This window comes from Pezoporus wallicus, unplaced genomic scaffold, assembly GCF_028554395.1.
Source record: "Pezoporus wallicus isolate ANWC-B61680 ecotype Strahan unplaced genomic scaffold, APGP_CSIRO_Pwel_v1 contig_8013, whole genome shotgun sequence".
Lineage (NCBI taxonomy): Eukaryota > Metazoa > Chordata > Aves > Psittaciformes > Psittacidae > Pezoporus > Pezoporus wallicus.
Genome location: NW_026636761.1, coordinates 1768819 through 1791465, shown reverse-complemented (window position 1 = coordinate 1791465; position 22647 = coordinate 1768819). Strand labels below are relative to the sequence as shown.

Genomic DNA, 22647 nt, shown 5'->3' with positions numbered 1-22647 from the left:
TTTGGGAAATGATGCCCTTTCTTGGAAAATCAGCGTACTTCCCTTTGAGTAGGTCAAGGTGAAAAACAAATGGATGAAAGTTAGCAACCACTGGAGGTTTCCAGACATGCCTCTCTTTGAGGAGAAAACACTAGATTATTTAAAGAGAGTACATAGATCTCTGTGCTTCTGTCGTTTTTATAGGCTACTTTATGTAAAAGGGACTTACTTGTTTCTGTATAGTAACTGTCTGTAAAGTTTTACTCACAGTCATCATTCATGCCCTAGGAGGCCTCTGGTTTCCAATAGTTTACTTTTTTTCCAGATCAAATGCTTCATAATGCTTTTGGCATGCTAAAACTGCTCGTTGTTAGTCTAAAAATAAGCTATTAGGATGAATGTGCATAGTCCAAATTGGGAAACACATGCATACAAAATTCATTAAGAGAAACAATATCAAAAGGTTGCTTGCACATAGTTGAAACAAATTGTTTAACATACAAGACATGAGATGCAAGGGAACATTTGAGTGAACTTCCTGCCTTATGTAACTTACATGTAAAACTAAGATGGAGACTTCTGTGCAGATGAATTTACAGGAATTGCTCTCTTTTTGTATTGGTGAGAAAGCAGTCCTTGCCGTGGGTGGATTTTAACATTAGGTCTTTATTGCAGGAAGAGAATACTGGTTTTCTAACATTCCTTAAATCTTAAAAATGCAATTTTATGTAAATTTCCCAAGCCTGATTTAACAGGAAGTCTTTGAGGTGTATTTCTGCCTGGTGTAAGACTGTCAGTGGAAAACATTTTTCACCAAAGCAATGTAGTGGTTGTTGCAGTTAGCATCTATATCAAAAAAAAAACAAACAACTGAACACTATTTCTGTAAATAAAAGTGACAGGGATTAATTAATGATGAGGAACTTTATTAGTGCCTTATTTCGTTTCACCATTCCATAAATTTGCCCCATCTCTTATGCAGTAAATTATCCTTCCCAGAAAAGTTTCTGTCAGGATTCTGTGATTATCTCTACCTTCCTCAGTCACTTCGAGTCGTACTGAAAACAACGGTGGATTCAGAACTGTGGTCTGAGCATCTTTAGTGGCAAAAGCAGTTTACGTTTAAGGTAATCTCAGCCCTCTGAACGAGTGAAAAGGTTCATTTCAAACCTCTTTTCCTAGGTAACATTGACTAACGCAAGATCCTACTACGCTCTGAAAACATTTTCTTTGTGATTTGACAATTAGGAGACTGAGAGACTGTGACAATACAAGAAAAGGCAGTTTGAATGATAACTCTACAGTTTCACAAGCTTATTGGAATACCAAAAGATAGAAATTGTGGGTTTTCACTAACATAAAATTTCTTCCAGGCCTTAAAGTGATTCAAATTACACTGTATTACCATTACTATTTACTAAACCAGCTGAAACTGTTGCCCTGGGCTCAAATGTAGAGTAAAATATAATAGAGTTTGGAGTGCATTCCAAACCTGTATGAAAAGCCAGGCTTTCATACTGAAGTATCAAAACAGTAACTACTGTGTTTAAGAAAATGCAGTTGAATACAAAACATTTATTCTTTTTGGCAAATACTGAAAATGAAGGGGGGCGGTGTGTTTGTGTTTGTTTTTTTTTTACAGAAAGTGAACAGAAAACTGAGTGTAAAGACCTGTGAAGTTCCAAAAACGTGAAATTCAGCAATGATACACTGTGGAAAGAAACGTATTTGTGCTGTTGCCACGTGTATTCTTATTTTTGCAACTGGTTTAATCTCCTACTGGAAAGATCCTCAGCTACAGAATAACATCGCCAGAAATATCTTCCCCCAGGCAACAACAGCCAGTCCAGCAGGCCAGCTTTGTAGGGGTAAACCTGCTCAAGGTGTTATAACACCATTAACAGATAACAGAACTTTTATTATATCCCCATACTTTGACAACAGAGAAGGCAAAGTCACTCGTGTGATCGGGATTGTTCACCATGAGGATGTAAAAGAACTGTTCTGCTGGTTCTGCTGTCAGCCCGATGGAAAGATCTATGTATCAAAAGCAACAATCGATGTTCACTCAGATAGGTTTGGGTTCCCTTACGGAGCAGCAGATATAGTTTGTTTGGAACCTGAAAACTGCGACCCAACGCATGTATCCATTCACCAGTCTCCACTTGGAAATATTGACCAGCTGCCAAGCTTTGAGATCAAAAACCGCAAGGCTGAGCCCTTCCCTGTTGACTTCACTGTGTGCATCTCTACCATGTTTGGCCACTACAACAATGTCTTGCAGTTTATACAGAGCATGGAGATGTACAAGATTCTCGGGGTACAGAAAGTGGTGGTCTATAAGAACAACTGCAGCCACCTGATGGAGAAAGTCTTGAGGTTATATATGGAGGAAGGAACTGTAGAGATAATTCCCTGGCCAATAAACTCACACCTCAAGGTTTCTTCTAAATGGCACTTTTCTATGGATGGGAAAGACATTGGCTACTATGGACAAATCACAGCTCTAAATGACTGTATATACCGTAATATGCAGAGGAGCAGGTTTGTGGTTCTTACTGATGCTGATGAAATAATTCTTCCCCTTAAGCACCCAGACTGGAAAACCATGATGAGCAGCCTGCAGAAACAGAACCCAGGGACTGCTGTTTTCCTCTTTGAGAACCATATCTTCCCAGAATCCGTCTCCACTCCCATGTTCAACATCTCATCCTGGAATACTGTGCCGGGTGTTAACATATTAGACCATGTTCACAGGGAGCCTGACAGAAAAGAAGTTTTCAATCCCAGGAAAATGATAGTTGATCCACGAAAAGTGATTCAGACTTCTGTCCACTCTGTCCTCCATGCTTATGGGAACAGTGTGAATGTTCCCATGGATGTTGCCCTCATTTATCACTGTCGGAAGCCCCTTCAAGCAAACCTTCCCAGAGAATCCCTCATCAGAGATACAACACTGTGGAGATACAACTCATCATTAATTACGAATGTTAACAAGGTTCTACATCAAACTGTACTGAAAGCTCAAAAGTGAAACCTCAGTTATAAGGAGGGAACGTGAAGAGCTGCCTGTGTCATGGGGAGGCAGGGGAGATCATTTGAAAATCATAAAATGAAATTCACTTCCACGTGAAGTTTAGACCTCACAGAGGTTTAGGAGAACATCCCTGCTACATACTATACAAAGGTAAATGCTTTTGATTTGTGAACTGAATCAAGGTATCGAGGGAAGAGATTTTCAAAACTGAAAAAATCATTTGATCCAAGGATGGTTGAGGCCTCAGCCCACTACTTTTCAGTCCAGTTTTGTGGGGATGCTTGCACATGGTTGGGAAGGGCCTGATAACATTGTTGTTCCATCAGTGTGACATATGTCATAGCAGGGATACATCCTTCTGGAGATATCTTTGGCTCTGAAACTTAACTGTGTTGGGTTGCTGCAACTTTTAAGTGCAGCAATGAAATTTAAAGGTGTTGCAGTAGGCATTTAATGCCATGTTCTCTCCAACAATAAATGCACTGTGTATTTAAGATGATTGATTACTCACAGGAAGAAAGGTCTGTAACGTACGGCCACCACCAGAGAAAGTCCCATCCTCATACAGGGTCTTATATGAATGTATTTTGTTGTAGGAATGATTCAACTACCAATTGCTGTCTCTAAAAAGTAAAAGTACCGGTGTCAACGACTGGGTTTATCACCTTCAACTGTCAAATTTTCCTTTGCTTTTTCACGAGTGATTTCCTGGAGCTCGCTTCAGCTTTTCCATTTCACACAAGTTAGCGAGGAGAAGTGACCGGAGCCCTCCTCCTCCCCTCTCCCTGCGCACTCGCGCTCCCTGTGCTGTTCATCCCATGCGGGGCGGTCCACGGCGCTGCGCGGGGCATCCCCCATAAACGCATCGGGGAACCCTCGACGGCGGCGAGAGCGACCGGCACCAGGGCTGCGCTGCTGGGGGACCCGCACCGTGCGCGCCGTGCCCCGGTGCGCAAGCGGCAGTCCCGCCCCGGCAGGGGAGGGGCCCGCGGGGTCAGCGGGGCTGGCAAAGCATGGGGTGAGGGGGCCCTGGTGTGCGGTGCTGCCCCAGTGTCCGTCCCCCCCCCCCCCCCCAGCCGATCCCGCAGGATGGAGGACGCGGGGAGCAGCGGGACATGAGGCACATCCGTGTGGTCGCACCGCGGAGGGTGTCGGGCTGCGGCTCCTCAGGATCCGGTGACCGGCATCGCTCCCAATAGAGGCTCGGCGGGCTCGGAACCTTATTTCTGCTCCAGAAGTAACAAATCGGTGCTCAGCTGTAGCGTTGTTTTTGGGTACTGATGCTTAACGGTAAGTTAAAGGTGTACGTTAATTGCGCAACACAAGTTTTTGAAGTCTCACCCTCCAAACCTGGAGTTTAATTTTAGATTTAAAGAATGTGTACTTCCTCACAAGAGCGGTTTCAGCCTGTGTTGTAGGCAGCGAAGCATCACACAGCTGTTCACTCACTGCCTCCGTCCTCCACCCCCAGCAGGATGGGGAAGAATGTTGGAAGGGCAAAAGTGAGACAACTTGTGGGTTGACATTATTTAAGAGGTAAAGCAAAGCTGCATGGACAAGCAAAGCAAGATAACGAATTTACTGCTTCCCATCGGTAGGGTTTTAGCCATTTCCAGGAAAGCAGGGCTCCATCACAGAACAATGATTTGGGAAGACAGATGCTATAATGCTGCATATCTCTCCCTTCCTCCTTCTTCCCCCAGCTTTAACTGCTGCCACAGCATCTGGAACAGGCCTTTAGTTAGGCTGGTTCAGCAGTCCCGGCTGTGTCCCCTGCAGACTTGTGCTGCCTTATGCCTGGGAAAGGGAGGAGGGAACAGTATGAGAAACAGAGGTGGCCATGACAGTGTAAGTAAGCACTGTTCAACATCAGCTCAGTCATCAGTGTGTTCAAAATTTGGTCACAAATCTAAAACACAGCCCCTTACAACCTGATAAGAAGAAGATTAACTGTGTCCCAGCTAAAACAAGTGTAATGTGAAAGACACACAGCTGAAAGAACGTCATGCCTGAGCAGTTGCTCCTCAAAGGACACAATGTCTGATTGTTTACAATAGCAGAAACTTGCCTAGGGGATGTACAGTGGATTATAGTGGAGAAGTTTATGACTGTACAGGAAAATGTGTGGTTTGTCAGTTCCAATGGCACAAATTAAGTAGATGGCAACAGTATCTGGCTTCCCTTCTTGTGTTTAGAATAGAAAGGGTCAGCTTAAACTTTTTTTGGAGCAATATTTTAGGAATAGTGGGATAATACTGCACTCAGCTTAATAGCATCTGACTTTGGGTTGTATGAGAGAGGAAGGACGCTGGTGTTTCAGAGAGTGTACCTGGAAAAAAGATTAGCTTCCAAAAGATTAGCAACAGACAATCTAGTAAAGATGGTAAATGATTGCTAGTCTTTGGAATTTCTTATTTAGTTAGCAGTTTGTTACTTTTGGTGAAAAATGTAAACCAGAGGATAGAGAATAACTTGTTTCCAAAAATAAGAAATTAATAAGGCTATTTGTTAATGGTGACTTTTTAGTTAGGGCCTGGATAAACCAAGGATTAGGCTGTTTCTTCTTTGTATACTCTTGAATCTAATACTAGATACTAGGGACTGAAACTTTGCAGTCACGTCCTCTCCAATTGTGCCCCATCCTCACCCTAGGTAGGGAGATAACTGAGAGTTACCAAAAATCAGACTCAATGTAGGCATTGCAAAGATACTGAAATGAGCAGCACAGAAGGTCTTCAGCTGTCTCAGTGCAAAGAAAGCAAATGACAAAGGAAGGCCACAATGCAGAGAGCATGTGAGGGAGATTAGACCTTGGAGTGGCTCTTGAGCTAAATTAGCACTTTGTTCCACCTTAAGGACAGTTCTAATTGTGGATGGTTAAGGGAAGATGATGGAAACTAAAGTTTGAAAATAGAAGTTGTACAGCAGAGGTAAAAACAATATTCCAATTGGAAGGTGATACTGAATAATTTCCATTCCAAAATTCTAAGACACACAAGCTATCAAAGAACCTACAATGGGTGTTTAATAAATGTTCATGAGCATAGTGGTGCAATGTGGCAAAAGAAAGGATGAGTGGTTCCTTGGTTTAGGGAGGGGAAAACCCATGATTTAGATATATACAAGTTTTTAAGTACAGTCTTGGTCACACACAAGGTTTTGGAATGGGTTGTAGAAGGACTATGGCAAAAGAAATGAGAAGTGTGATTAATTTGAGCAACCTGATCTACTGAAAGGTGTCCCTGCCCACAGCAGGGGCTGGAACTTGGTGATCTTTAAAAGTCCTGTCCAACCCAAACCATTCTGTGACTCTGTGATTCTAACTGGGGCAAGAGATCTTCATTAGTATGACCTTGCCAATGAAGAAAACACATTGTGTAACTGCACCCAGCTGAAAGACTGGCTAGATGTGTTGATCCTTGGCTGATGACAAGATTACATCTATCTGTGCAGTGTGATGCATCTGCAAAAAAATATAATCCTAACATGTGTTGAGAAATAATGTTTCCAGCAATGATAAGGGCTTGTCGCTGTCACGTACAGATGGACAAGGAACAGAGATTTCTGGTCTCCTGTGCTAGAGGTTAATTGAAACTGGGCCAACAGCACAGAAGCAGCTGTGCAAAGAGTGGTTCTTAAGAAATGGTATTAGAACTGCCTGTCTCATTTAATGGAAAAGTAGGAGGTGATCTGACTGCAGTCCGTAAATGCACTAGGGAGGAAGAAAGGCTCTTTACTATTAAAGGGAATACTGAAAAAGAACAAACTGGTGCCAGGTAGCCACTGATGCCATTAGCTAAATTGACTGTTAAAACAAAGCTCTGTAATTTAGACCATGTTCTGTCTGAATAGTAATTGGGATTAAAAGATGCAAAACCAGAATGAATTATTGTTGTTATTCTCATTATAAAATAAACCCTTCTAAAGATGCTGGAAACATATTTTTTTGAAGTTAAAACTTGCCAAGTACTCTCCATAGTGAGGAAACACAAATGTAATGTTCCTAATTAATCTGACTTTATATCTGACTACACATCTGTGCTGTTAATTTCAAGGGACAAAATTCATGGGTCACATGTTGGGAAAACCATTAATTTCACTCAAATAATTACATGCTTCTTTAAGATTCTGTGTTCTGCTGTGTCTTGAGTTCTGTATTTTGCTCTTTCTGCTTCTAGAATCTTCTGTTGTTTCAGATATCTCTCATACTTACTCATCTGTATCTACCTATTTTAATTAGGCTTGTAGTATGTTACTAAAGAAATGATTGCCCAAGAAGCACTGATATATAGTACATTTTTCTAGTTCTCTTGAAGTATGTGTGTGAACTGTGGCTATGTCAACACGCAGCATTCAATCCCAGAAGATTAAGTAGCCTGAAAAAAAGTCCCCCAAGTGCTTAGGTTTGATTTGCTTCAACAACCCCACACTCAAGTTTGTAATTTATAAGTTAATGGGAGGCAACTGTGCTTTACACAAGAGAAGGAGAACTTGTTTTCCCAGTAGGTGTGGCAGCTGTTACTGATATTAAAGAACACCAAGCATGGAAGTGAAATGTATCGGCAAGGTATCGTACCAGCAGTTTTTGCTTCAGTGTTCTTCTGAATTGAATGACTCTTGCAGTTTCTCTTAAAAACATTGAAGTTTTTGCCTGGTTACAATAAACAATCTATAGATCATACCTTAGCAAAAAATAAATGGAGGACTGAACAGAGCTTCACTCGTCTATCTGCTTTAAAAGGTACTTTTTCCATACTGATGTTCACTGCTCAAAACACTGTTGAAAAGATATAATTTTAATTGTTTGTTATTTATAGCTAGCAAAAGCAGAAGAAACAACAGGTAATAAATGAAATTGTATTATTTAATGTTGATAATGAATGATAATTCTCTAGTAAAAACTATTTACAAGACTGAACAATATTTTTAAATCATAAATAGGTAAGACCGAGATAAAAATGTTGAATATGACCTACTCTGTGCTGTAAGAATGGTGGGAATGAGAATGTTCAGGGGAAACATTTTGTTTAATGAAACCATTCATGTTTAATGAGAGGACTTAGAAAATTGAAGTTGTTCTCAGTCACAGATCTCAAGCAGAAAGTTGTGTGACAATGTCAGGCTCTTACCCTGTATCTGCAGTTCTGCTCTAAATTGTAAGGACTTATTGGGGGGATACTTTAGATGAGTCAGTGCTGGCAGCTCTGCTTTGTGTCTAGTGTGATGTAGTGAGATTTCTGGTGTAAAGCAATTGCTTGGTGGCTGGGAAAGCCTGCTATAAATCGCATCAGCTTTGGCAAACGGGGCATTTTAGCAAGTACGTTATGACAATAGTTCTCCTTTTTCAGGAAAGAGCAGTTGTGACAAGACTGCACAGTTTTCTGAAGGCATGAGCTGTTGGTTTTTTGCCTAAATTCAGTTGAGATTCAGAAGATTGCTGTCTAGAGGCAAGGTTTTACTGGTTGGGAAAAACTGTGTTTAAGCAGAACACGAGACCCCAGGAGAACTTTTCAACCCAAGTAGTGAAGTGCCAAGGAATTCAGGTACCTCCAAAGTTATGAAGCTGCCAAGTATGATATCTGGATCATAACTATCGGTTGAGGTTATTTCTAGTTTTCTACCTGTCTTTGAAAATGCTAGTTTCCTGTTCCATCGCAAAACTATGTTGAGACAGAGGCTCTTAAAAGAGCTTTACACAATGTGTGAAATGGGGGGGGGGAATCAGATTTAGTTATTATTTTAGAATAGACTAATATGCTTTGGAAAAAACATTGTTAGACATTATTTATCATGTGCATGCTCCCTGAAGATGCTTAGATTAATAAGTATTTAAGCAAGTGATTTTATTAAGTCTTGAGAAGGGAAAGGACAAGAAATATGTGAAACTTCCAGTACCTGCCTCACCTATGACATTACTACCTGTTCTAGCTATAAAATATAAACCTAGAAATCTGGGCCTTTTAATGGTATGATTTATTTTCTTCTCAGGAGCTGGCATTACGCAGTAGTGATATGTCTATTAGAAACATTTCCTTCATCTTGTGCAGTCGAATCAGTTTATGGTGTCTTGGCATTCTACCCTACATTTCTTGCTGGCTGTCTGGACTACTCTTTTCTACCAGTCCAGTTTTCTGATCTAACATGCATCTGATTAATCTGGGACATTCTTCTTGCAAGAATCTCTGTGGTACAAGCAGGCCTTTGAAGAGACTTGCTGTCACCTAATGGATCATATCTGGATGCCTAAAGATTAATTTGATGGGGAAACTTCAATTTGGGCCTCATTTACACAAGTGACTGCTTGAAATTGCCAAGAGCTCCCTGTCAGGCATCAAAGCTTGGCAGCATGAGTGCCCCTAAATGCTTTGGCCAGTTTCTGGGAGGCATCCAGTACTTGGGTTCCTGCAGCAGCAAGAGTTTAGCACCTGACCCTCAAGCCATGCCAGGATCTGAGCCAGCAGTAGTGCAGTGTGAGGAGGCCCAGATTTCTAGCAAGCACAATATGAGGTGACATATTCCTGCCTTGTACAGTGCGGAGTAGGGTAGAGCTAATAACTAAGAAGTCTTACACCTGTAAAGGTTTCACCTGTCTCCTGCTGAATTATATGAATTGACCTTCCTCTGTATATACTGGCTCATCTGTGGTGAGCTGCAAGTTAGGGAATTTATGCATTAGCAATTGTATCTGGACCGTCATGTGCAATCCCCAGTTACTTTGTTTTTAAGGAACTCAGCTAATTCTGTATACATTTAATTTTTGTGTCTGCCCCTAACTTTTCTGTGAGAAGTCTGTTCAGGGTTTTTTTTCCTGTATAATTTACATTTACACCATGGGGAGGGAGGGGGAGGGAGAAAGCTTTTCTTCTGTTTAAACATTACATTATAGAATATTAGAATATAATGAATAATGCCTCCTTGTTCTCCTGTATACAGACCTGAGTCATACTCTTTCACAGACTCCTCCACGTACAGAAACCATTCCGCACATCGACATACAGAGGCATTCAGTGTTACATACACTGTGGTGCAACCCACTGAAGGTGTGTTCTGGGATTGATTTACATGAAAGCCCAGTAGCTGGGTCTCTGATGAAGTCAGTGCACAATGCTAGAGATTTGCCCCACATCTTGTTTGTGAAGTTCTTGAGCAATGATCACAAGTCCATCTGATCTCATGCTACCTATTTTCTTTTCTACAGATGCGGCAGCATAAAGTGCAAGGACAAAGAAATGTGCATCCACATTTAGTTACATTCAGAATGTTGTGTGGTGGGAGAAAATCTTACTTCGCTGCTACTGTGTGCATTGTTACTCTAACTTCAATGATCACACTTTCTTATCTTAGGTTACAGAGACCTTCTCACCTGCCAAAAATAATTTATGAAGTTAGCAAATGTAGAAGGGAAATTGCCAATAGCACAATAACACCATTAACAGATAACAGAACTTTTATTATATCCCCATACTTTGACAACAGAGAAGGCAAAGTCACTCGTGTGATCGGGATTGTTCACCATGAGGATGTAAAAGAACTGTTCTGCTGGTTCTGCTGTCAGCCCGATGGAAAGATCTATGTATCAAAAGCAACAATCGATGTTCACTCAGATAGGTTTGGGTTCCCTTACGGAGCAGCAGATATAGTTTGTTTGGAACCTGAAAACTGCGACCCAACGCATGTATCCATTCACCAGTCTCCACTTGGAAATATTGACCAGCTGCCAAGCTTTGAGATCAAAAACCGCAAGGCTGAGCCCTTCCCTGTTGACTTCACTGTGTGCATCTCTACCATGTTTGGCCACTACAACAATGTCTTGCAGTTTATACAGAGCATGGAGATGTACAAGATTCTCGGGGTACAGAAAGTGGTGGTCTATAAGAACAACTGCAGCCACCTGATGGAGAAAGTCTTGAGGTTATATATGGAGGAAGGAACTGTAGAGATAATTCCCTGGCCAATAAACTCACACCTCAAGGTTTCTTCTGAATGGCACTTTTCTATGGATGGGAAAGACATTGGCTACTATGGACAAATCACAGCTCTAAATGACTGTATATACCGTAATATGCAGAGGAGCAGGTTTGTGGTTCTTACTGATGCTGATGAAATAATTCTTCCCCTTAAGCACCCAGACTGGAAAACCATGATGAGCAGCCTGCAGAAACAGAACCCAGGGACGGCTGTTTTCCTCTTTGAGAACCATATCTTCCCAGAATCCATCTCCACTCCCATGTTCAACATCTCATCCTGGAATACTGTGCCGGGTGTTAACATACTAGACCATGTTCACAGGGAGCCTGACAGGAAAGATGTTATAAATCCCAGGAAAATGATAGTTGATCCACGAAAAGTGATTCAGACTTCTGTCCACTCTGTCCTCCATGCTTATGGGAACAGTGTGAATGTTCCCATGGATGTTGCCCTCATTTATCACTGTCGGAAGCCCCTTCAAGCAAACCTTCCCAGAGAATCCCTCATCAGAGATACAACACTGTGGAGATACAACTCATCATTAATTACGAATGTTAACAAGGTTCTACATCAAACTGTACTGAAAGCTCAAAAGTGAAACCTCAGTCATAAAGAGGGAAGGTGAAGAGCTGCCTGTGTCGTGGGGAGGCAGAGGATATCATAAAATAGAAATCACTTCCATATGAAGTTTAAATCTTACAGAGATTTAGACTAACAGCCTTTTAATGTGTTGTAGGTAAATGCATTTGATTTTTGAACTGTGGCATGGTACCTTGTAAGAGTCCACAGTGATCAAATGCTGACTAATGATTTAAGTTCCTCAGGTAAAGTCTCTACTGCAACCTTTTAAGATGTGAGAGATGAGGCATAGTGAGAGGATAGCTCTTTTGTATGCCTGTAACTGTGAAAGGGCATTATTCCAGCCATAGGAAGTGTCCATGCAGAAATTTGAAATTTAATTTACCAATTTCCAGCTTTCTCTCTTTTCCTGTTCCTATCCTCATGCGTTTTAACTTGTACCATGAACTGTAAACTTCCTGAAGAAGGAATTAATTGAGTTTTGGTTATTTGTCTCTGAAGGACTTGGTGGTTAACAATATACAGCTGTGTTTAATGGTGCCTTTTAAAAGATGGCTTGGGACAGCATCTCCCAGGTGAAGAGCATTAACACTCTAACCCATTATAATCACAAAGGCAGGGTAAGCAAACCCACCACCTATAGCACTGGAGCTGTCACTTGTTAGAGGTATTTCTTCTTAAGGGAAATGAGAATTCATAGCAGAGCCATAAGTCATTTCATGAAACCAAGCATCAATGCAGATGGTATTCCTTCTGGAAAATGTAAAATGAGGTTATTTTCACTAAGGAAAAATAAAAATCAGTATTTCTCAACTGATTCAAATAATGCAAAAGGCTGTGCAGAGTTTTCAACCAGTGTACAAAAGATAACCACTATGGTCCTTAGTATTAATGTTGTTTAATTCTTGCAGTTTGTATGTCACTGTTCGGGTACAAAATTTCTATGTGCCCAGTTGAGTAAGAGGCAAACTAATAAATTGTGAAAACAATTGAGCACAATCTACCAGTTTCAATTGTAAAAAAGGAACCTTTTATATTCTTGTAACAAGTGTTTGTTCAAGTGGTGATGTATCATAACACTAAGCATAGCTGTTGCAGTTTTGCCGATCCAAATGGCTGCTCAGCTGGGGCTTTGACACATGTGATTTTAAGAAGAATGGTGATCCCTCTTGTTGCCCACAGCTGTTGTGAATTCCTTAAGTGATAAGTGCTGAGTTGTGCTGGAAAGCTTTAAAACAGAGGCAGGGGGTACACGTTAATGTTGAAGAAACTGTGAACTGAAAAGGTGGCTGTTTCCGGGTGGAAAGATGGATGGATGGATGAACAACTACTTATAACAGTTGTTTTCTTTTTCTGTGACCTTGAAGCCTCCTAACAAACTGCTGCTTCATGGAAATTAGACACCAGGTGGATTTTAGACCTTCGCGTGATGGGTAAGTTAAATTATATTGTTTCCTTATGTAGGTGTAAGGGTACAGAAACTGCATCTTTTCCAACCCTTATCTAAAAACAGTGCCAAATAGTTACTAACTTCTGCCAAACGGTCATAAGGACAGAAAAGCAAACAAAACCCATGTGTTCACTGTGGTTTCACAAGTTCAGTTTCTGTTTTTTAAATGCTATGTGCATTGTACTGATGGTGTAATGTATTAGAACATTCCTATGAGGGGACGTCTGGGGGCAGTTGTAGTCTGATACTGATATGTGACAAATGTGCGTGAGAGCAGCTGTGCTTGGTTTAATTTCGACACCAATGTCATGTTTTGAGTTGTTTTGAGCTGTCATTAGTGGGTTAGTATCATTAGCTTGCAAATGTCCAGGGGAACTTTCACTTGGAAGTCTTCAAGAGACAATCTGTAAATAACTGTTTGCTAATTGTGTTTACAACAATCATCAGCTGCTATGTAACAGGCTACAACTTCATTTGTAAAGCTAAAGGGGTAGAAGAGCAATGTTGTGTGGATTGGATGCTTCTCATCATGGTTTTCTGCTTGTATCCTCTGGATAATGCTTCCCCCCTATGCCTACTACCACTTTCCCTTCCCACCATTCTCTCTGGAAAGTTGAATTCAGCTCTCAGATGCTTTGTGCTCTGCCTCTCATGGGACTTCCTTGTGTGTGTCAGTGTTTGGTACTGGGCAACTGAACATTGGACTTGGGTGTGGCTTTGAGCACAGAGGTGAAGAATCCCTTCTCTTTGGCGTCTAGCTATCTACGTGTTAGTACAGCTCAGTGTAGTTGGCCACCTTTGCCACAAGGGCATATTGCTAAATTTGTTGTGCAATAGCATTCCCAGGTCCTTTCCTGTAGAGCTGGTTTCCCTCTAGTTGGCTCCAACGTGCCTGTTGTGTGGGATGTCTGTGTCTCGGGTGAAGGAGTTGCTTTGGCTAAACTTCATGAGATGTCTGTCAGCCTACTTGTCCAGTTTGTTGAGAAGCTTGGAATTAGGATTCCCTGATCTCTTGCATATTGATCGCTTGCCCTTCCCATGGTTTCCCCTTCCCCTCCAAATAAATCAGTATTGTTGGAAACTTGCTGAGAGACTGCATCATAAAGGTCACTATTAAATTAATCAGTTCTAGCCCCTAAAGAACACTTCCAGTAAGTGGTTTGCAGTGTTTTACAGGTGGTCCATCATCACATGGCTCCTTTAGAGTTAACTGAGTTACAGCCCCCATCATACACAGTATAGTTACACCCACATTAAGAATGAGAACTGAGTTTCAAGGAAAGTTATCGAAGCTGTTTCATGTAAGCTTTCACTTTCCACTGAGAAAACAAAGCTCATTAGTGCCCCAGTCAGTGAAGGCTGTGAATTTGGCTTCCAGTGGGTAAAATCCTTGACAACAAACACATCTGAAAAGTAAGTTCATGTGAATAAAGGTGGAAAACAGTTCCTTGAGACTAGCATTGTATTCAAGAGACACTGTTCCACTGTGACTTTGTACAGTTCCAACCCCACCACCCAAATGCTTACTCTTGCATGTAAGAATTTCCCTTTCATTAGTATAATTTATACTGTATACATTTGGGAACATTGGCCTTTGTTCAGTGCCAAGTATGGAATTAGATTTCTTTGGATGGTGGGAAGAAAAAAAAAATCACGCTAACAACAGTAATGCCACGCAGTTTGGGCAGTTTCAGCTTTTCAAGGATTTGAGCCAATCTTCATGAAAACTCATGTTTTCAAGTTGTGAAAACAAAGAAAGACATTAAGGGGACATTTTATTATAAGGGAGGAGGGGAAACCAACCTAAAGCATTTCTAAACCAGATGTTGTCATAGATACAGCTTTTAAGTACATGTCAAATACCACAAAAGTATGTTGACAGGCATTTGCTACTCAATAGTTAACTGGTGTGTACATCAGGTCTCCTATGATGATCAAAGCAAAAGACCTTTTCCTACTCCTATGCTTTTCTTCAGACTTTTACTTCTTATTTTCCCCCAGAGATGTGGCATTCTCACTGTTATTTGCCCCCACTTTCCAAATCTAGATGTAGCAACTACATGAAGTGCACGATTATCTTAAGTGTAATGTCTGGAAAGAATGAATGGCTGCTAGACATCATTTACTATAAGAAAGTGATGCTGTAGAGATTGAAAATCATTTTCCCATTCATCAGCTTTCTACCTCCCTGTGAACTAAATTATGTTCTCACACAAACTATAGGAAATGTGGTCTATAAAATACTGGTTAAGCCATTCTGAGTTACCATCAGCAAATATGATGAATACTCAGAGGTTCTCTACGGTTAATTGTGATGGCAAGCTCTATCAGACAGATGAAACAGTGGCTCATTCTCACTGAGGAGTTCATATTGACATGTTCCCAAACTTAAATTATTATAGTTAGCATCTGATCCTAGTTAAAGGACTCACTTGATTCCTTTATTTCAAAGGCTAAGTATTTAAAGCTATCATTAGGAAAAAACATTTTGAAGAGGATGCTGGAGAGAGAAAGGGTTTGCTGTCTTCCCATTTGCAGTGAGCAGCCATGCACTGTAACCAGTATTTGCTGTTACATGTACACAAGCCTATGGTTCTAAGATAGTAGCTTCACCTCCTGTTTCAACATCAAAAAACAGATCAGAAGTCAGGTCAAGCACTACTTCATTTCAATCTCGATGGTGGATTTGAATGGTTTAAATGTTACAAGCTATGCTCCAGAGCCCAAATAGGTATGTTTAAACATGAGTACAGACAGAATTTTGTGGAGAATACTGTTGGCATGCTGTATTGCATTATGTCCAAAACAACCCATTCCCAAATGCCCAAATAAAAGTAAATGATTGTGCATTGCATGATGATACCATTAGGTGTGCAACTTTGGTTCATGCAAAGTCTCGTTTTATGGAAACGCTGCTGATAGTCCATAGATTCCTGAAGATGCTGCGCATGTGAGTGTCTCAGCAATGTTCTTTCCATAACACCAAATGGATACTATGGTCTGGCATACTGGTGGCAAAAACCAGGCCCATGTCATTTTGTCCATTAAGTCCATTTAACCAAGACATTTCACCAGCCAAAAAGCTTGAGCCTCTCTTAGATTTTCTGTACTCCGGTAGAGGCCAGCGGCTTATCAGTTTTTCTGTCCTCAAGTCCATTATATACAGGTATCTGTTATCAAACAGTAGAGCAAATATCTCTCCAAAGCCCAGCAAGGAAACATTTGAGAAGTCAGGAGGCTTGATAACCCTAGAATACAAGACAACATCGTATTAACAGATGGTACATTAGAATTAAACCTGGCAATATGCGTAGAGAAAGATGTTTACAGAATTTTCACCAATATTCAGCCTATATCTAAAATTATTAAAACTAGTATGTTCCACTTCTCATTTATTTAAATAGAAATATTAAATAAATATATATTCTACTTCTTATTTAAAGACGACTAAGTCTTAAACAAAGGTTTACCTGAGAATATCATAGCTGGCAAAGTCCCACTGGTATAATCCTAGGGCTGAACTGCACACTATGTATTTGCCATCAAAGTGCAGCCTGGGCTGTAGGGAGATGCTGCGATCCTCAGAAACAGACAGTGTTTTTAAGCATTTGCAGTTTATTTCCCTTCCAATAGGCCAAATCTACAATTAAAACAGAGTTTAAGGCCATAAAACATTCCTGTTATAAACAGTTACACAGAGCAAGCCTCACAGTCTCTCTTTAAGCATCAGGTAAATGTGTGCATGTTTCCTCAGAAGTACTTATTTCCTTTAGGGAGGAACATCAGTTCTGTGACTCATCTTACAGTGTTGTTGCAATATGTGATGTTTCTAGCCTAAAAAAAAACCCAGTGAAAATGGGCACTTTAAAGAACAAATCAACCATCCAATTGGACAAAAATGTGTTTCAGTTGTGGAGCACATCCATAGCCACAAACTACAGCACTCTCCCACCCAGAAGTCCCCAGCCGTAACAGTACTTGCAGTTAAGTGCTTTGCTGTCAAGATAGCACATTAAGCATGCACTGAAAGCACTTGTTTTTTGCATTACCATTCATGTAGAGCTGTGATTTAAATCTAAATGTGAAGGGAAGCATTGGAAGGTTCGCTTCCAAAGAGCTGCATGTCTTGTACACAACTTTACAAGCAGGGAATGCAGGAGAAAAGAAAGCTTTATATTATTTGTAAACTCCATCAAAGCACTCAAGCATTTCTCTCAGTACTGAAATGATGTATGTATGAGATATGGTACACACCTTGATTTCATACTTATCTGCACTTAGAAGAATATAATCCCCAGGACTATGCATAAGAGATTTGACTTTGCACTTCTGCAAAACTACCTGTAATTGAAGGATGTAACGATTTATGTTGATGCTGTTAAATAACCAGACTTTCATTTGCATTTTTCATTTAATTGACAACCTGTATTCTGTACTCTTGTACAAAGGCAACTGTAATACTTTTAGCTACTGAAGGGAACCTACAGTTTACACTCTTCTTGTTCCTACTAGTGACAACTTTATTAATAAGCAAACGTGTGCACTACACCTCTAGAACACCCCCCCATCTTCCAGTTCTGAAATACTCTGAACTAAAATACTGTTTCTTGACTTCACAACAGTTTTCATGCTCAGATTTTGGTTATCACCACAACTTAGTTTTTCTACATTATTTTTAAAGTAGATTTCTTTCAGAACCATTGTTCTTACTTGGTCTTTGAACCAAGAACTGATTCCTAATGTTATTCCACCTGCTTTGAACTAGAAATATCTTCAATGGTCTGAAAGGTTTAATTACAGCTTCTTTCAGTGGTTTTTCTGCTGTATTTTGCAGTATTTCCTGAAGTTCTAGAGATTCTACACATACGTGTATGGTTAGGATTAGGAAACAGAAACTTGGAACATGTTACAAGCTTATTGCAAGTGTTTTGCAAGATTAATTGAAAATCATTATTCCCACCTTAGTGACCCATTCTGTGTGTCCAGTGAGGGTATTCAGGCACGTTCCTGTTGATAAGGCCCATACTTTCACAGTGAAGTCTGCAGAGCCACTGACCAGAATATCAAGTTCATCATTGTAATCCACACTAAAAACTACAAGCAAAGAGGGTACTGATGAGGAAGACCAGTCTCTGTGCCCATGGTTTTCTGTGAGACATTAACTAGTAGCCTCTATATGAATTTAGTAGCCTCTAAATTCATAAGCTACTGCAGCTTTAACTATTGTTCTTGAACTGTAGACATGAATGGTTGCTCTGGATTCCTAAGTTTACATCACAAAATGACTGATTTTTGTCCAAATTAAGAGTATGTACATCAGTGGTTCCTTTATGCTTGGATTATGGCAAAGCATAATTTAAGATAGTTCCTCTTTTAAGAGTTCTAGTAAATCAATTCCAGTGGGATTAGTACATTTGATATACCTTGTTTCTCACAGGGGAACAGACCTACACCTGAGTTGAAGATAATTTGCAGTAGAGGACAGAGAAGTTAATTATGAGGGAAATGCAAGTAACAAACTTGGGACAGAGCCTAGAAGAAAAAGGTATTATGTAAAGAGCTAACTTACATTATAATTTGTTTGATGATGATTTATGTTACTTGACTGGTGAAATTACAACTTGAAAAGCTCAACATACCTGCACCAGTATGTCCTCTAAAATGCTGTGTCTTTGCCCCAGAGCTCCATTCCCAGCAGGCTACTGTGTTATCAAAAGATCCTGTTACAAGCTTTTGTTCATCAAACTTCACTGCAGCACAAGTGTGTGTCTGGATACCATATATGCACTGTCCTGTGCTTACATCCCACAGTTTTGCAGACAAGTCATCTGATCCTAGAATATAAAAGAACAGGGTAACTGGAAGCAAAGAGTAAACAGCATTTCCAATTCTTTACTCGTCTTCTACATTTGTCTCAAATTTTATGGAATCACAGAATGGTTATGGTTGGAAGGGACCCCTGGAGGTCAACTCTTCCAAACCCCCCTTCCCCAAACTGGTTGCCCAGGACCATAACAAGATGGCTTTTGAATATGTCTAAGGATGGATGCTCCACCATCTCCTTGGGCAACCTGTGCTCAATCACTATCACAGTAAAAAAGAGCATTTTAGAGGGAACCTCCTGTGTTTCAGTTTGTGTCCACTGCTTCTCGTCCCCTCACTGGGCACCACTGAAAAGAGCCTGCCTCCTCCTTCTCTGCACCCTCACTTCATGTATTTAGGTACATTGATAAGATCCTCTCTGAGCCCTCTCTTCTTTAGGATAAAAAGTCCCAGCCCTCTCAGCCTTTCTTTGTATGAAAGATGCTCCAGTCCCTTCTTTGCCTTCATGGCTCTTTGCTGGACTCTCCAGAGTGGCCGTGTCTCTTTTCTAGCCCAGAACTGTACACAGTACTCCAGGTGTAGCCTCACTAGTCTGAGTGGAGGGGAAGGAGCACCCCCTCCAACCTGCTGCCAGCACTCCTCCTAAAGCAGTCCAGGATACTGTTAGCCTTTGCAGCAGGGGCACACTGGTACCTCAACTTTGTATCCATCAGGACCCCCTGGTCCTTTTTGCCAAGCTGCTTTGCATACTGGTGCCATGGAGTTTCCTGTCCCCAAAGTTTATTTTCTTTTTTGAATATGCTCTGGCAGCATCTTAGTTACTGTTCTTCCATATTTAAGGTTTTGAATTTGTTCTGGCTATATTTTTAAGTTCAAACTGAAATCTTGAAGTCTGCAATCTTTGGGGAGGAAGCTGAAATTATCATTACAAGTCAGTCTAGTAGCAAGTTTAAATGTTACAGGTCTTCATACAAGCTCTTGTGTTAAAAACTGCAAGTGCTTACAGACTGTAGCAGAGAAACTGTCTTGTTTCAAGTAAGAAAATAGCCTTTTCCTGCCACATCTTACGAGACTGCAGCGATCACATAGCCCAAACAAGGATCCTTTAACTGGAAGTTACCCTCTAAGAAAACTAATGTATCTTTACTTCCCAAATCTGAAGCACGAAACCTGCTGTAACTGGCTTTTGAGCCAATAAAGAAATTGGTTTCCTTTTTTTTTCTATTAAAGTTAACTACTAGGTCTGTTGGTGTGCCAGGGGTTACAGAAACCAGGAAAAAAAAGGAAGTAATGTTGCATCATCTTAACCTGTGTTAGCACTATGGAAATAATCTGGTAAAGGAAAAGCAAACCCTCATTAATCATAGGAGGAGGTGACAAATGTAAGACTCCCAAGTTTTCTGTCTTCCTACCTGTACACAGAAGTCCATCCTTATAGTAAAGTGCATATACTCTGGCACTGTGTCCAATTAAAGAGGATGTCTCAAAGGCTTCGTGGTCCTTCAGTTGCTTCATCCTTAAAATAGCCTTTAGGTAAACCTTCTTCCAATGTAGAGGATCCTGAACAGAGTCATCTATTTGCCAACCCAAGTTCTTACATGCAGTCTGCCACACCTCTGTACAGGCACTTATAACCTTGTTCCACTGCTTAGAGACGAGGCAACATGTGAGTAAAGTCTGAGGATCAAGCCATTTTAACAGATAAAAACTAAGCTCCAATGGAAGAAGTTTGAGGAAGTCTCTCTTGAGGAGAATCTCTAGATTATTGGAGAGGTGCCTGAGCTGGACTGCTCCACTCAAGCTAATCAGGTGATCCAGAGTTTCATTTTTCTGCAAGTCCGTCAGAGAAAGAAATGTAATAGAAATGTTATCAAGCCATGCTTCAAAGTCCTTTTTCTCCATAAGGTTATGGAAAAATTTACCTGTGATACATCAAAATACTGTATTAGTTCTGTTCAGAAAACAAGGTAAGCATCACATCTTTATTACTGGTACATCAGTATTCCAAATGGCATGTTAACACAAAGGCAGAAGTTACCAAACATATTTTAAGATACACATTATACCAGGACTAACCATTTGCATGCACTCTCAACTATCATTTGTCCCACATCAGACCTAGAACAGAACTGTATGGAATGCTGGTGTTCGTTATGAATGGTAACAGCGTTCTTGTTCTAGGTTAACACTTTCAAATCCAGAATCCAATAAGGTAAGGGTTAGTTTTAAACCTATTAAAGCAAATAGAATCATAGAATAGTTAGGGTTGGAAAGGACCTTAAGATCATCTAGTTCCAACCCCCCTGCCATGGTCAGGGAGACTGCCCATAATAAACACCATCTTACGGTTTACTGATGGATAATACTGGTAAATGGAAGAAACCAAAGCGTTATAAGCAGGGTGATGAGCTCGCTGCTGACAGAACTTATTCATACCTCTGTCCTGAACTATTTTAAACACAAAGCAGGTAACTTTGTGTTTAAAATGAAGAATACATACAGACAGATGTCTGCAAGACTGTGTTGAAGGATATGTTGGCCATCTTTCTAGCTGGCTTGTGTAAAGACTATAGATTATGCTGGTCTAAGATCACTTGACATGTTTGCACTGTTTTGACTTAAAACACTTTTATTTCTTTTAATTCCTGTTTGGTTGGGGTTTTTTACCTATTTTAACAGGTTATTTTTAATGAAAAGAATTAACTTTGAAATTGAAGGTCTGAAATGCCACCTCCTGACCTACGCAATCTGTTTGCATTTGCACTATTGGAGTTCCTACAATAAGCTTGGACAAGACAGACATGAGGCAAGTTACAAAGCCATAGTTACTTTCTTTTCCCTGGGAGATCTAATTCTGCTCATTAGACTGGCTGAATTTCATTCACAGAGGCTCCCAAACCCAAAGAACTGAGGAATCTGAACGGGAGTCTGTGTTGTGTCTATTTCTGTACAGACTTTTTACCTTCATAGAGTGAGCCCTTAGAGTGCACCTCTTAACGTGGCACAGGAGAACAGCAAGTGCAGCCTTTGCTATGCACTGCTGCACAGGACACGCACTGCTGATAAACGCACAAGAAGGTGCCGGGGGTCAAACGCACTGGAAGCAGCCGCTTCTATCAGGTCGCAAGTTCATACATACAGTAGCTCCTACAGCTGACAGCACTTACCGGCTGTGCTCAGCACATAGGGCAGAGAACAGACCGGCTGTGCTAAGCGCCATGGGCTCGCTTTAAAACGCACACACACGTTTCCATCAGGCTCCCTCCGAACTAAACGCAGGTGAGCTCTAAGGGTCTGCCGTGCTCAACCCGGGAAGCCGATACTGAGCTCCGGTGAGGCCCCGGTGCCGAGCTCCGTGCACAAGGCTCGTTCCTCGGTGCCCCGCTCCCCTTCCCCCGCCCGCTCCCCGGCACCTCCGCACGCAAACGGCTCAGCCGAGGCGGGTGCCGGCAGCTGCCCCGCCGCTCGCCCGAGCCCCGCGGGCCGCGGCTCTCACCTCAGGTACCGGCCAGGAGCGAGGCGTCCTTCAGCAGGCGGCAGCCGCCACGGCCCCCCCGAGCCCGGTATGGGCTGGGGCTTCCCCGCGGCCATCGCGCCCTCCGCCGGACGGGGCCCGCACCGCTCGCTGCGGGGTGAGGGGTCGCTCCCGGACGGCGCTGGCGGGGCGGGACGGGTCGGGCCGGGGGAACCGGCCGGTACCTGAGGGACGGCGCTGCCCGGGACCCGCGGCGCTCCGTGCGCGGCAGCTTCCGGCGCACCTCGGTGTCGTCATCGCTCCCCGCTGCCGCTCTCCATCCGTTTCCGGCGGGGC

The 22647-nt window shown here is 41.5% G+C and overlaps 3 protein-coding genes across 9 annotated transcripts; 2 read left to right on the top strand and 1 right to left on the bottom strand.

Moving 5' to 3' along the window:
- Positions 1-1620: 1620 nt before the first annotated feature.
- Positions 1621-3687, top strand: LOC130595156 (uncharacterized). The gene has a single exon (XM_057401630.1). It carries the CDS (start codon positions 1682-1684, stop codon positions 3011-3013), a length of 1332 nt encoding a protein of 443 aa, XP_057257613.1. The 5' UTR covers positions 1621-1681; the 3' UTR covers positions 3014-3687.
- A 526-nt stretch (positions 3688-4213) lies between these two features.
- LOC130595154 (uncharacterized) lies at positions 4214-12465 on the top strand. Of its 6 annotated transcripts, none has more exons than XR_008971238.1 (2): positions 4214-4306; positions 4720-4844. XR_008971238.1 is itself a non-coding variant. In XM_057401626.1 (2 exons), the coding sequence occupies exon 2, from the start codon at positions 10215-10217 to the stop codon at positions 11580-11582; it is 1368 nt and encodes a 455-aa protein (XP_057257609.1). In that variant the 5' UTR covers positions 4214-4306; the 3' UTR covers positions 11583-12465. The 6 variants fall into 6 exon arrangements, 5 of the variants coding, with proteins under 5 accessions (XP_057257609.1, XP_057257607.1, XP_057257608.1 ...); XM_057401626.1 differs by lacking the exon at positions 4720-4844 and adding an exon at positions 10215-12465; XM_057401624.1 differs by lacking the exons at positions 4214-4306; positions 4720-4844 and adding exons at positions 6486-7583; positions 10215-12465.
- Positions 12466-14771: 2306 nt separating this feature from the next.
- FBXW2 (F-box and WD repeat domain containing 2) lies at positions 14772-22485 on the bottom strand. Of its 2 annotated transcripts, XM_057401622.1 has the most exons (7): positions 22333-22485; positions 20249-20758; positions 18653-18847; positions 17974-18107; positions 17268-17354; positions 16484-16653; positions 14772-16261 (listed from the first exon to the last, which is right to left on the bottom strand). In XM_057401622.1, exons 2-7 carry the CDS (start codon positions 20736-20738, stop codon positions 15973-15975), a joined length of 1365 nt encoding a protein of 454 aa, XP_057257605.1. In that variant the 5' UTR covers positions 20739-20758; positions 22333-22485; the 3' UTR covers positions 14772-15972. The 2 variants fall into 2 exon arrangements, with proteins under 2 accessions (XP_057257605.1, XP_057257606.1); XM_057401623.1 differs by lacking the exon at positions 22333-22485 and having other exon boundaries at positions 20249-20965.
- Between the last annotated feature and the right edge of the window lie 162 nt (positions 22486-22647).

Coding starts and splice junctions, on each gene's coding strand:
- LOC130595156 (XM_057401630.1), top strand. CDS start 1,682: ATGATACACTGTGGAAAGAAACGTATTTGTGCTGTTGCCACGTGTATT.
- LOC130595154 (XM_057401624.1), top strand. CDS start 7,560: ATGGAAGTGAAATGTATCGGCAAG. Junction 7,584..10,214: donor AAGTGAAATGTATCGGCAAG/GTATCGTACCAG, acceptor TCTTTTCTACAG/ATGCGGCAGCATAAAGTGCA.
- FBXW2 (XM_057401622.1), bottom strand. CDS start 20,738: ATGGAGAAAAAGGACTTTGAAGCATGGCTTGATAACATTTCTATTACA. Junction 18,848..20,248: donor GGATGGACTTCTGTGTACAG/GTAGGAAGACAG, acceptor TTTATATTCTAG/GATCAGATGACTTGTCTGCA. Junction 17,355..17,973: donor ACACAGAATGGGTCACTAAG/GTGGGAATAATG, acceptor CTTCAATTACAG/GTAGTTTTGCAGAAGTGCAA.